Below are 14,086 nucleotides of genomic sequence, written 5' to 3' on the forward strand. Positions count from 1 at the left end.
AAAAGGGTTTGCGTCGCCATTTGGAGAGAGAACACATAGAAGACGTAGGTAAGTAGCCTGCTGGCGCTTGAAGGTAGAGGCTGTGTTACAAAGCGGGCTGAGAAACGCGAGATTGTGGGGGAAGATGCGTGAAAGTTGTAGAGAGCAGATGGGAAACAATGAATTGGACGGACTAGACGGACAAAATGGCTGGTTTTAAGAAGAGGGAAAATAGTACAATAGAGAGTATACTGTTGAGGGGAAATATCGCGGCAACTGAATACTGGGGAATGAAACAAGACATGATCCAAGTGAAATGTGAAGCTTATTGAAAAATTCACAAGGCTGAGGGCCGGAAAACAGAGCATATGGCCGAAAATACCACAGCCATGGCTTTGGGGAGAGGGGGACAGCACGGGCAGTTATTTACCTCCCTTGTAATAATAAATTACGACCACATCCTTCCAATCTGGTTGCCTGCTTAGATTTTCTCTAGTCAAATTCCTACGTCCATCAGTTTATTTTCTATGTGAGCTGCGCAAGGCTGAAACGAGTTTGTGTGTAACGGTGGGCAGAATCTTCAACGTCGGAAATTTTAACGACAACACGGAGTAGGCTGTATCTACATCAAGTATGGCGCTCTGTAGTAAATGGTAACCGGTATCCTTTACCAGTATTACGCCTTCCATTGCTATGCATAAAAGTAATACGCCAGAAACATGGGATATAGATGCAATACCCGTGAGCGCGTTTGTATCGTAGACTCGATAGAAGGCTCTAGAATCAGTGCGACAAAGATGTGCTGTAAATATTTGGCCAAAATAACGAGAAGAAAAGGGGGTTGGCCGATGGAGGGGCTGCGTTGCATTCGCTTGACTTGAACAATGTGCCTTTTCCCCCCCTGCGCTCCCCCCCTTGATTCATGGCCTCTACGCTTCATGTGCTACGTTCCCGTTATCAGGTTAAGGAGGAGGGTGTGCGCCATCCCTCACAAGCAAATTGAGTTTGTACAGCCAACAACCCACCACTACATCCCAAATGGGGAAAATGCCTTGCTGGAACAAAAAATTCAGCCGTCACTTGGTGCTCGTACCTATGGAGATGGAGGAGGGAGGGATTGGGGGGTGGAGAAAAGGACCAGAGACATGCAGTGGCACCTGGGAATCGCCAAAGACAGCCTTCTCCTGTCCTCTCCACACGGGCCTTGATTGTCAGGTATTGAAATTACAGGGTCGGGCGTGTCCATATTGCGGGTGCTTTCCAGCAAATTTGGACTGTCTGGGTCGCATAGTTGGCCGCATAAGGCTCAATGATAGCGTTTGTCAAAACGAGGCGAGCGCCGTATCAAGTCTTGTCCGTATTTGTTGGGACTAAGAGATTGGCTGCCGCTACTAATTGTCCCCGATTTCCGTCTAAACCCCGCGGTACTACCCAAAGTCGCATCATTGCACAATATGAGTGAAAACTCGGGTTCATTTACTGACCCTTTTTACCAAACTCAGGTGCACAACTGTATCGCGAGAGTGCTGGAGAGATCATAGACGCTCATAACAACCGCGAAGGAGAGGTGGGATAAAGGCTGCAGCGCAACTGCACTCGTAAGGTAGTGAATAATACATACTCTGTACATATACCCGGTCCACGGAATTTATTTGCATGTTCCGACACTCTCGACACAGCAAATCGGCCTCGACAGCAAGGTTCCTTGGTACTCAACACTTGATAATGTTAGGCGGGGAATATTGCCACGTTTCTCACCAAAGATCCCGCTAAGTCTGGCATCCACTCGTATCGTACGGGGTAACCCAGAACTGACGCGCTAAAAAAAGGCATCCTCCAAAGCGGATCTGTCAAGGGCCGCCCCTGATCCATCTATGCCTCTTATTTCCTAGCTTTCGCTTATTCACCGTCCATGTGCGGCATCGAGGCTCTACAGAGACTGCAGGGCTAAATTGGACTGGGGCCTATCTGCAAGGAGAACGAGTACAGACTGTGAAAGATGGCGGGGGTTTTTGCGTTATCGAATTTTTCCCTTTTTCCGCTCTGTACATGATATCTCGTTACAACGGATAGAGACGACATGGCATTTGCTGTATAGTTCTTGGTTTCTATATTTGCCAATGATGCATATAAGATGTCCGTAGGGGAAGATTATGCGTGCATGAGGCAAAATTAACATTCTTCTATGTTGGAATTGCACTAAACACTGGGAAACTGTGGGTAAACATTACCACCGCGGCTTTCCAGGATCAAACTGCCGGTCTTCTCGTACATCCGTATAGTGCCTATACAACCTGTATCCACATCCGCTTTCTACTAGTAGACACTGTAAATTGTACATGGGTTTCTTTGGTCTATTGTCGTTCTTTGGTTGCAATTAAGATTCGGTGCCAGCTCACTTTCAGCCTACGTGAGCACCGAGCGCCGAGCCTGGCGACGTTGATTTATGACAGGCACTTTACTCCGTACGCTCCCAAAAGAGGCAAGGCAGATAAAATGTGGTCACATGTACAGAGTACACACCTCATGTAGGCTGTATACACTTTTTGAGTGGAGGGTGTATGTGTATTGCTGGCGACACTCCTGGCGCTCTGTCTCGCGCATTACTGAATCGGTGGCTACTATTACCAAGATGTCCTCTCCAGCGTTGGTGCGCGGCCCGTAGTCTATTATACAGAGCCTCCACGATCCTGGGTACTATTAGCGACGTCTGTGGATAGCTTGAATTGAGATTAATCTGACATCTAAGGATGATTACGAGATGACGCTGATTCAGACTTGCATCGCAGATACCCCAAAGTACACGAGCATGGAAAAACGGCACATGATTGACACTCCTGCATATATACGCCAGAATATGAAACGCCGAGGCCTTCTGGAACCTAGCATACGAAGAGGGTTTCAGTAGTAATTCAGTGCGGCTGAAAATGCGAACCATTGCTATCGCCGAAAACCAAGGTGCTGACATAAAATTTGTGCCTCTCACGTCGTACGGGGAGTCGAATTGTTAATAATAATCCTCGTCTGCCTTGCTCATATTCCCGTACGAGTATATGATAACTTCACTCCCGTCCTCTTGTAAGGCCCCCTGCAAGGCAGCCAAAATCTGCCCTGAGGACGGCCATGTGGGTACGTTTTGTGGCTACTTCTGGGCGGCCTACATAGGACCGATATTTTTACGCCCTGTCTCAAATACAATCATGCCATTTCTCTGATCATAGCTAAGTCTGGCTCGTCCATTATGAGAAAATTTGCTTGATGCAGGAGGGAGGCTGGTGGTTGTCTGGTCATAGGATGTACGAGTAATACGGACAAGATAGTAGTACGAGTGCGAAACGCCCGGAGAGGCCTGATAACTCATCTCCCAGTTTTAACTTGGTCACGCCCAGCTCAGTGTATACGCGATCGTGACGGGACGCGCGGTGGATATTCTTTTTCGGGACTAATAGATTTACGCGTCTTTAGGACGGGCATACTTCTTGCACAGCGAATCGCGTCTTTTCCATAGAAAGCCGAAAGGTTAAGCTTCATTATCTTTAGCATTTGGAATAACAATCTAAATGTGATGATGACGGAGAAATTATGTATTTGGCCTTGGATGCCCAAATACAGCAAGCTCCCATGCGCTTTGGTAGAGTTAGAAAACGTGTGGCGTGATGTAATAGAAACGGACCAAACAAGGAGCTTTCAACTGCTGCTGCTATTGATGCTTCTTCCGTATCGAAAGCTTCGCAACAGGGGGCAACACGTAATCTGTTCTGCCTTTCTCATACCGCGTCAGTGACACTAGGAGCGTGAGTGGAGTCTTTTGACGAAGTTGTCAATTCAGTGTGTGTGGATATTTTTGGGAAAGAAAGCCTTTTTGCTTCTCTCTCTCTCCTTTAGAAGGCGGAATCATGGGTAGGTTCCGCAGTAAGAAGCCCTACGAAACGCCCGCGAGCCCACCAACTGAGAATGCATGGAGGAGCAGCTTCTTGCGTGGTAGGAGTGGAGTATTAGGCGTATGGTTCGCGGCCCATGTGTGTGCGGTCACTTGGTCTCAGTCTAAAGGGGGTGAACGGTGACTATACCGCTCTTGAAATCATCCTCCCTACCCTCTCTCCCAATTTTCACTTGGGCTGCCAAGGGACAGTCAAAAGATTGGGCTGAAATCTGAGAAGCACGTAGCAATGAAACCTTGGTTCCCACGGCGACTGAGATGGTGGTCTGGACCCACTCGACGTGGTTTCAATTGCGTGAAGCACATATTTGGCGGTCCGAAATTAGGTAGCATCCAATTCAGAGACGTGATGAGCAATGGATAGCTGAGAGGCTCAATCACGCAAGTACGGGCAAGAAAAACAGGAGAGTTTAGCGGCCAGATCCAACCTATCGATCAAATTGATTCTCTGTCCAAATGTTAATGGAAATTCACGTCGTCCAGTTGGGCGGCCCAAGGCAGACTTGACACTGACCCTTTCGGGAAGCCGGGACACCAGACATTACTCAGTGCGGCCTCCCAGGCCTCGAAGCTGGCCTGGTGGAGCTGAGCATGGGGTGAGAATGGCACGCTTTCTTTCTCCTTTCTCCTGGTCTTTTTTCTTCTGTTTTCTTTTCTGTTCTTTTTTTTCTGCCTTTTTGCCCTTTCGGGTTTCAGGCCTTCAAATCCGTGTAAAGCTGTGACCGGAACTCCGTCTGGACCCTGTCCCGGCCCAGCTCCGGGGCCGGTTCCCCGTGCGCCTAAAAGGGAAATGGCGCTGATGCGCCGAAGATGTGGCATATACACTAAGGTGAAAGGGGTAACCGTAAATGTCATGCGCTCATAAATTCCATGCTGCAATGGGAGTGTCAAGGACGGCTTGTTGGTTTTGCTTCGCCGCCCGCACGGAACCGTTTGCCATTTGGCATTTACTCTTGGCTTCCAACACGGAGCTCGATGCTTGTCATGTGTCATGTACGTACAAGGATTCAGGCTAGCGCAGGTGTGCTTACCAACGACAGTTAAGTGCACCACCATCATAAATATGTGCATACAAATGGAAGACGTATGCCAGGTAGTAGACCGTATCAATACACTTCGTTATATTCACCCCTACAGGTATTCCTCCTGATATTAGGTACATACACTAAGTGCGTAGTCTCAAGAGCGGGCTGAGGATATGGATCTCCGAGTCCACCAATCTTGCAAGGCAAATGGCTCTCACATAATGCTGGTCAACCCAGAGTGCCGGTATCACTAACACGCTATACATTTCCAATGATATGACCTCAGTGAACTATGTCAGCCAATCTCAATGACATGAGCGATAAGCGGTGAGGATCGTGCGTTGGTATATCTACAGGTCTCATGGAGAGGAGCTTTTTACTACCCACGAGCTTCGTCGGCGCATTTTCACACCCCAAAACGAGGGAAGAACGACTCGACGGAATGGGAGGAGACAACAACTAGCGAAGAAGCGGTAGAGATCAGGTGAAGCCAGCTGTCCAATGCACGGAGTTATGTCTATATGCCATATAATTGGCAGGGAATGCAAACCGGCAAGCATCAGTGAGAGGGAAAGCGTGAAGAGCGAATGGGAGCCATGGTATCGTTGATGACATTAACATGGCGACAGCAACTTCCGGCAATCCAGCCCCCTGTTTTTTGACAGACTGTTCCCCAATATGATCAAAATTTGGTTCCCTTGGCTGACTCTTGTCAAGTTCAGCTACTGCACAAAGTGGCATATCCTAGGCGCAATGCGGGATTGACGCAACGCACCGCTTGATACCAAAAATGACCATTCGGACAACCGATGACGCTCTGTGCTCCTCTTTTTTTCTTTCTTTTTGACTACCTCTTGCTCGCGCTGAAGCGCGATTGCTCGAACATCTGTCGTCTGGCGTTCCCCAACCCCGGTTACGGGGCTGCCCCGGACCTGATGTGCAAGCACAGAGCTCTATCATCGGGGCTTGAGGCAGCGCGGGGGAGAATATGCGATATTCCCATTAGTATATAAAGTACCCATACCTGGGACACTCAAATCGGGGTACCCAAGATCAGTTCGAGTGGTGCAGTTACACGCCTGTTTTATCTTTACAACAATCTTATTTAATTATAACCAAGTATAATCTGCAAATTTGACATCAACACTTCAATATGCCGAATAACACCACCTACAGCAATGAAATCTACCGTTTCGCCGTCTACATACTTAGAATCCTGACTCTTCTCTGCAGGTGCGTGGAAGTTTTCTCTCTCTGGCCGGGTACTCCTGATATTGACTTATGTATTTTAGGCTGTGTCAACAACTCCGACAACTCACCACTCACATCATCCACTGGTTGGATGAGGAGCGTGAACGCAGAAACCAAGATGAATCGGATATGAAGATTGTTGATCTGGATGGCGTTGTGATGGACGACATTGATATGACCGACGATATGGATGACATTAATATGGACGACATCGACTCTAACTGATTACTACATTTATCCGAGGCGCGATTACCGGCTACACAATGCTATTTCGACGGTATTTAAAATGAAGCGGGGCGGCACATTTGTTGTTTGCTTAGATTACAGGAGGATATACTCGTCAAAGAGGAAAAGAAGGAGAAAATGAGGAACATGTGGCAGAGTGATTGGGAAAACAACCCCCAGAAGAAAAAGTCTCTTGTTATTTTTTGTCGTCATATTTCGTTGCTATTTAGTCTGGCTTTCACTGTTAGATCACTACCTCAAGCTCCTAGTTGTATACACTTGATTAAAATCCCAACAATCTCGTTTGTTTCTCAGCTACTTGTGTGGGTAATTTCGTTTACATAGGTTGATGAGCACCTGTAAATCATTACGGAGTACTTTGGCTCAGACGGGATAGCCAATACAACTTGACCCTTGTCGGGCAATTGAGCTCTCCTGTGGTCTAGTTTTATGACTTATTTTTACAGCTCCGTAAAACAAGACGCGATTCAAAAGCATTTACCTATTCGGTAGATGGTGTGTTGGGCATCAAGCGGCATGTTCATCCCTACATGTAGATAAGCTACTCCGCGCCCGACCCGAACAAATAGAGGCTTCACCGCCGAAGCGGACTCTTTTCTTGCTGCATTACACATTTTACGATAGCGGGTGGCATTGACCGCCGTTGACTTTCAACGATGAAAGGGCCATCTTTGTTACCCACACCCCTATGACATAAGTACAGCTCCGGTCAGTCCACCCATAGCTCTAATACAGAGTTGGCGTATTGTAACATAATATTTTACTATACTTACCCCCTAGAAATTGCAAGATTCTGGAAATCATGGCTACAAGAACTTCTCGTGCGTCCATGTGCGTGTTTGCTTGTCCCTGTGCGGATTTTGTGGTGTGTATTATTTGCGTCCGGTTTGGCTCTCAACCCCTGTATGCCTTCATGCAGGAAAACGGTCGCTGGAGACGCCACATTCACCGAAAACGAAACGCGCATGGGGACGGTAAGTATGAGTTGTCGTCTTGTCTTGGCCCTTTGTTTATTTTTTTTTCTTTTCTTTTCTTTTTCTTCATTAGGAAATGCGGTTGCGCCGGGTAACTGACTCTTCAACGCAATCAAGCCCCCGGCTTACGTAGGATTTAAACCCTGGCCTCAAGAGGCCAGCGTCGATGCAAACGTTGAAATTGCACTCGCGTCTTATGAATGCCGAGCGGTTCTTTGTACGGTCAGCCTGACCTCTCCGTGAGAGAACTTCGGTCGGTCACAAGGCCTGAGGCGCCAGAGCTGCTTCAGCCTCACTGGGTCTTCTCAACATTGCCTTGTCTGAAAGCCCCTCTGGGGCGCGCCTTGTTTCCGTTTTTTCCCCCTCTCAAACTCATATACAATCAGGCCCGAATGTTCTCACGGATGGGTTTTCGCGTTTGCTTGCCTTCAAGATGACGAAAATCGAAAGACTTCCCCTAGCCTCGTGTGTTCGCTGCGTCGGCGTATTACACTTGGCACCTACAAAGCAGGTCTGTCGTGCTTAGAAACGCAATGCAAGCAGTTTCAGTGCACGGTGCCAAAGTTCAGTATCAAGCTCCTCATGTCACGTTACTGTTGGAATCCATGCTAACTTGTACGTGCTCAGTACACCTTTCGCAAACGGTGCCTAGTTGGTTCTCCTTGCTCGGTGGCATAGAACGCGTTTTCGACAGAGTTGGTGCTCAACGGTTACACGCGATAATGGCTGCCAGATCCCTATCATAGTTCCAACGTCCGTTACGATGCGCATAAATCTCCGTCACACTGTGACCAATCCCAACTTCGGTCAAGTCTTGATAGGGGCCAGTTTCACACCTTGAGCGCCGAATGGTTGGACTGCGGCTTATGCTACCGGCGGGAGAAAATATTGCCGTTTGCGTCCTATGGAGCTTTTAAGCGAGTGAGATCCTTTTTTCCGAGCAGATCACCAACTCCATTCGCGATAATCTCAACAGGCCCAAGACATCGACGCAGCAGTTCGCTCTAGGGGGTATTGTGGAGTTTGGAACCCACGTCCTTTTGTTAGCCCCCGCTATATGTCAAGCGTTCTTTGACATGTGGCATTGACGGCAGCTAACTGCAGAGCAGACTCGCATCAAAGCTTATTTTGACTTCATTTCCGTCAGGGTGTCGGGCCTTTGGCGGTGAAAGCATCTCGGGCGAATGCTGCCGGTCCTGCGTGGGATCTTGCTCAATTGGAGTCCTTGTCGTGGGCAGCGCGATTTTAAGGATTTGGTACCCATATGCAGCGGTATTTGTTTCTTTTCCAGTGACGTATTAGATGAGTACGTACTCCGTACGATCCCAATCTCCGAAAGTCGGCCAATTATGGTGCGGCTGACCAGCTTAGCTTTCCAAAGTCCTAGGCGTAATTAAAAGTGTAAGGTTGAATTAAGGTAAGCAAAAATCTCCTTTTGCATTTTTTAACTCCGAAGGTCAGCCAATTTTTTTTTCTTTAGTATATTTATTTACTTGCTCCTTTATTTTTATTTCTATGGCCTTTACATATCTTTTCATACATGCAGAATCTAACGCACTATCTTATAGCTAATTACTAATATTTTCTAAGCATACTAGTCTTTCGTTAAGCCAATTGTCATAGCTTACATCTTACCTAGAAGGAATAAGCACAATTAACCCAAGATACTTGCTCATGTAGGTATTATTAAAAGAACTGTAAATATTAATACATACGCAGGCATCAGTGTATACATATTAGAAAGGGGCTCGTATCGTCCTGGTTCTAAGTGATATATATGACTAAGCGCACACTTTATTAAAGAAAAGGATATGCAGTATTTAGTTAAACATGGATTAATTATTTGTGAGCAGGTTGAGAAGTACATTGCTTTAAGGGAATATGGGAGGTTTATTAGTAAAAGTAGCAAGATCATAACATGGAGAACGAAAGGTAAGTGGAGAATATTACGAAAAGCGGTAAGTTTAGGTGGGAAGTCAAAACCAACTATCACCCATCTAGTTATCTTGTAATACTAACCACGGTTTAGCCCTTTTCGTTCTAATGCTTGTATGTGTCTTCATTACTACAAGAATTTTATTTTATTGCGTGTAATAAGTGACCATAGGATGACTCGGCTGAGCCGACTTAACTTAAATACTATCTTCCCACACGCCTTCTTCAATACAAGCACATCGAAAGACGAAAATAATACGTCGTCGTTGGCATGATCTCTCTTTTATTTCCACGGTTCCTGAGCTCAATCTATCATAATATCCGTAAGCAGTCAGTTGGTGAGAGTGTCTCATCTCTCACAATCAAAGAGCGTGAACACAACAAAGAACAGATTCTACCCCTGAAGGTCAAGAACGTGTGGCTGTTATTCTCGCGGTAGACGTGGTTGTGCAGATAGATTCGTTGCTATGAGTTGACACTCCCAGCCCGACGATAAAGTTGAGGTAGGTGGCTGGGGTGGTGGTGAAGGGAAAAGAAGAAGAGGTACGAGATAGTTACACCGTGACTAAGATAATCGCTATTTCTCAGGCGCGTTTGGGTCAATTAGGCCCGCCGTAGCGGGCGTTTTCAAGGCTCAAAATAGAGCCCGACTGTTACTAGGTGATTTTACGCAGCGACTACAAGCACTTGCACATGTGTGATTGCAGTCAGTCAGGGAAATTTACGCGTGCACTGAATTTTGGACGAGTATTACAGGAATTGACACATGCAGCTTTGTCAAGTGGAGAGGTATATCGTGGGGCAATTAATTGATGTGTATTCAGCCTACAAGGCTTCCCGGTATACACTTAATACAATTTGACAACTGGATGAGGCTTACTTCAAGGTTGTTGGTAAGAAAGGCAAAAAAAGGCAACCAAAAAGGGGGCAACCCAAAAACCCACTTTGCGCGCACTACTCGTTCTACGCGGGTACTACCATGTCCCCTCCATTCCTCTCCTTCTTTTGTCAACCGCTAACATACTGGCTGGATTCAGGTAGAGGTCATGCCTGTAAATGACCTGTGACGGTGGACAGAATGGGACCGTGAATCTCGTAGTGGACAGCTACCTCCGATATTCGCGGCCGTTGACGGTCAAGCTCTAATCCCACAGGACGTCTTCATTTCGTAGTCGTATTCGGATTGTACTGTAGATATTACCCCAACACTTTTCTCGCCGTTCATGGGTATCCTGTCTACTCAGCACCTCTCCTTTGTACTTATTTCCATGCCTAACTAGATGGATGTGCGAGGCCCTCGCCCACCGCTTTCAGACAAGATATTCCTGACCATCATTCACTAATAGAATTTAATCTAGATCTGATGAACGAATACTGCACTCATCAACCCACATTTTGCAGGACCGTCCTGTAGCAAGTGTGGATACATTCTCTGGTACCCCAGCGACGGTAGTCACCGTTCCAGCACGATGCAAACATGGTTGTAATCGAATGACACTACCAGATGGTACACCATAGCTGTAGTTGCTTGCCAGCACATACATGCATCTATAGGACGAAAAGAAATAAGAGCATGTCACCAATCAACAAGTTCTTCTCGCCTCATGCTCTAGGCATAGCTCTTCTGGATTAGAGACTAAATCCTGCTGAATGATGTGTAAAGCATTGCATTTGCACTATAATACATGCAACAGCTTTCCCTTCAACTGGATGCTAAGAGAGCTATGGGCTAAGTTAAGCCCGCTCGGTTAGCATTCGGCTGTCAAGAGAAACGAAAGATAAAGTGGTACCAAAAGAAAGGGGTGGGGATAAATTCGCGTCTATGATGATGCCTGCTCTTCGGGCATATGACACTGGACATGGTCACGCAGCAACGGAGGGAACGGCTTTTACGAGCGGGCAAAGCACTCAAGGCCAGGCAAAGCTAGACCGGGGCCTGATTGCCTGCAAGTGTGACATTTTATGAGAAATGATACTCGATCCATGCCACTGAATATTTCTTTTTGTGACCGTGATTCGTCTTTGAGCGTGATAGATACACGGCGTAGTGGATCTACAAGCATACACACGAAAACCAGTAAGATTCTTTTGCGTAACGGAATATTTGGAAAATTCCACGATACAACATGGGCTTTTTATTCCTGAAGTTCTGGAAACCGGCTCGGGATTATAATGCGGTCTTTATGATAGAAATCAGTTTCGTAGCATTGCAGCCTTTCAGTCAACAACATTGAGGCTCTTTAGGATCAAACGCTAATCTCTAGATACGTACCACTACCAGTTGAGCCAACTCTTAGAATGAGACTGCGGATATGTCTCTTCAATGCCGGTCCAATGGTATCAATGCAATTACAAACTGATCACGGATGCCCCTGTACCTGTGGCCTGGTAATATCAATCTGCATGGGTACTATTTCCATCAGCAAGGGTCATTCAATTCATGCTACTTGGTACGCTCCTTGTCGAGAGAACAAGGCTAATGACTGCTAGTATGTCCACAAAATTACTTAATATAGGCACTGTTCCGAGAATTCAAGGCTTATTAGATGCGCCTGTTGGATCAAGATAAAGCTAGCTGTGCTCTTGCTGCCTAACGTAGCGCGTACGTCCTTCTCTAGGCGTTGTTCTCTACCTGGTACCACGGGTCCATCTCCCGAACGGATTTGACGGCTAAGGGCCCGTCCCGTCCGTTCCGGGCATTGACAGTACGTGTAGTAATTCGAAATCGGTCAATGCGACTAGATGAGAAGATCAAGGCTGTCTTCATCTAGGTTTATTTCATGATGGAATTCACCTGTATGCTAGTGTCTGGTCTGTAAACACTCGCCCTGGGCTGCAAGTTAATACACCCTTTGTCGACCAATGCTGCCAAAGTCATACGAGGACGAGTGCAGGCTCTGTTTTTATTTTATTTTATTTTTTTGACAACTCTTTTTTTATCTTTCTAGAAAGACACTACCTCCATGCGAGAACTATGAACATACCTATGGCTGATGAACCATCTAGGATCCCTTGTCGAGCGGCGGTGGTTACACGGCGCCAAAATAACCGCAGCCGTCTCGACGTGCCACCGCCCCTCGCTCATGCTAGCAGTTTTTTGGACTGTATTGGCTAGGGTTGATTCGGTGTTTACCTATTTGATAGATATCCATTATGATTCGCCGTTTTACGAAGCATGGTATCCGATTCAAAGCAGCTAGTGTGATAAGGGGGTCTTTTCACCGGTTTAAACGGTGTTATCAGCGCTTAATTTAGTAAAAGCTAAGCCTTGTCATACATATTCAATCTGAAGTCCACTGAACCGCCTCCGTACGTGCCTATACTTGAACGCTGATCACGTCAATTTCCGAGGACATTATCACCTCATGTTGATCTTCACCGCTATAGTGTAATCCCTTGTGCATCCACTACTCAACAGTTGTTGAACGCAAATTCTGTCATGCGGACAGCAATAGAGGCAACGAAAGTGATACGAGTACGCTAGCTCTCATCTGTCATGCGGAGCGGATCAGCAACTAGTATCCCTGGTTGGTATCTTGTGTGGTAGTGGACAGGTATTTACGACTGATCACTTTTGTAGGTACCTTTGGTAATAAGAGTGCTTGTAACCGACCGTGCAAAGGCGATCTAGATGAGCGGTAAGCCTCCCCATAACACACACCCCGTACTAGGTATAGATACACCACGTACGAGCCGTAAGCTCAGCTCATGCAGCAGCCTCGTGGAGCTATACAACGAACATCACATGGCCCGCACGCCGCGTGTCAAGCCCTATTATATCAATTGCATTGTACCTTTCACGAAGATGGAGCTAATGCTGGAGTTCGATGGCGCTGATGATTCAGGGCGAGTGGATATGTGTGGGAATAGTGCTTCTCGCCCTCTCTCTGCCTTTTCCATATTTTTTGAGCCAGTAGAATTGCAGTAACGGCGCGGAGGAGACTCCGGGGGGCCAATCCTGGAAACAGACTAAGGACTGGCTTCAATTCTTTGGCGATCAGTGGGCTGCCCATGAGCGCCTGGGGTGAGATGATCCACGCCGTAGAGGGAGTGAATGGTAGTCACAATATTTTGTTACCGTAGCGAAGGTAACATACGTCCGTCTACCTGGGGACGGCACAGCGGTCAGGCTGGCTTCATGAAGTAGAAGGATATGGAAATGATGAGTTTCTGTCAGAGGCAAGATGATTACAGCACAATGTAAGGATTGCACTATCGCACTCTCAGTAGATTTTATAAGATGTTTACAGTAACCAAATAGTCAAACTTCAATTGGTAGTAAGGCATGCCGGCTTAGGGAGCTGGAAAGCGATGCAATTTCAATGCGTTATGCCAAGTCTCAAAACCATACGTGGCATGACGGATCCCATCCGGGAGTAAGAAGAATGCGTTTTCCTTGGATGCCTTACAAGGGTCTTTCTTAGCCTAACCTCTTTCTGTGAGGCCATCGCCAGCAGCTAAAACTGAGAAGCCAAAGAAGCACTTCAAGAAGTGAGAGTAGAACCAAGTGCTTTCAGATTCGATCTATTAAATAGTATGCCACGATTAAGACCGCGTATGCAGATCCCCAGTTCCCGGTGGCCATTCAGGTAATACCGCTGTACCCCATACAGCTATACCCGTACCTTAGCGTCATGGGTTTGACACTGCACTGGTGTTGACCAATAGCCTTCAAAGGCAACAGCCAGTCTCCTGCGAATTACATGTACCCACATGGAATTACGGGCAGATATCGG

The 14,086-nt window shown here is 46.8% G+C and overlaps 1 protein-coding gene across 1 annotated transcript; it reads left to right on the top strand.

The window, feature by feature from the left end:
- The first annotated feature begins 6,063 nt into the window (after positions 1-6,063).
- On the top strand, positions 6,064-6,471 carry V8C40DRAFT_59444 (uncharacterized protein). The gene is made up of 2 exons (XM_083223174.1): positions 6,064-6,177; positions 6,237-6,471. The coding sequence occupies exons 1-2, from the start codon at positions 6,098-6,100 to the stop codon at positions 6,418-6,420; spliced, it is 264 nt and encodes an 87-aa protein (XP_083070899.1). The 5' UTR covers positions 6,064-6,097; the 3' UTR covers positions 6,421-6,471.
- The last annotated feature ends 7,615 nt before the right edge of the window (positions 6,472-14,086 follow it).

The sequence above is a fragment of the Trichoderma camerunense genome (genome assembly GCF_050948025.1).
Source record: "Trichoderma camerunense strain CBS 138272 chromosome Unknown V8C40scaffold_14, whole genome shotgun sequence".
NCBI lineage: Eukaryota > Fungi > Ascomycota > Sordariomycetes > Hypocreales > Hypocreaceae > Trichoderma > Trichoderma camerunense.

Bases quoted from the DNA above. Each gene is read 5' to 3' on its own strand.
- V8C40DRAFT_59444 (XM_083223174.1), top strand. From the start codon at position 6,098: ATGCCGAATAACACCACCTACAGCAATGAAATCTACCGTTTCGCCGTC. The intron at 6,178-6,236 runs GTGCGTGGAAGT...TATGTATTTTAG, and splicing joins ATCCTGACTCTTCTCTGCAG to GCTGTGTCAACAACTCCGAC.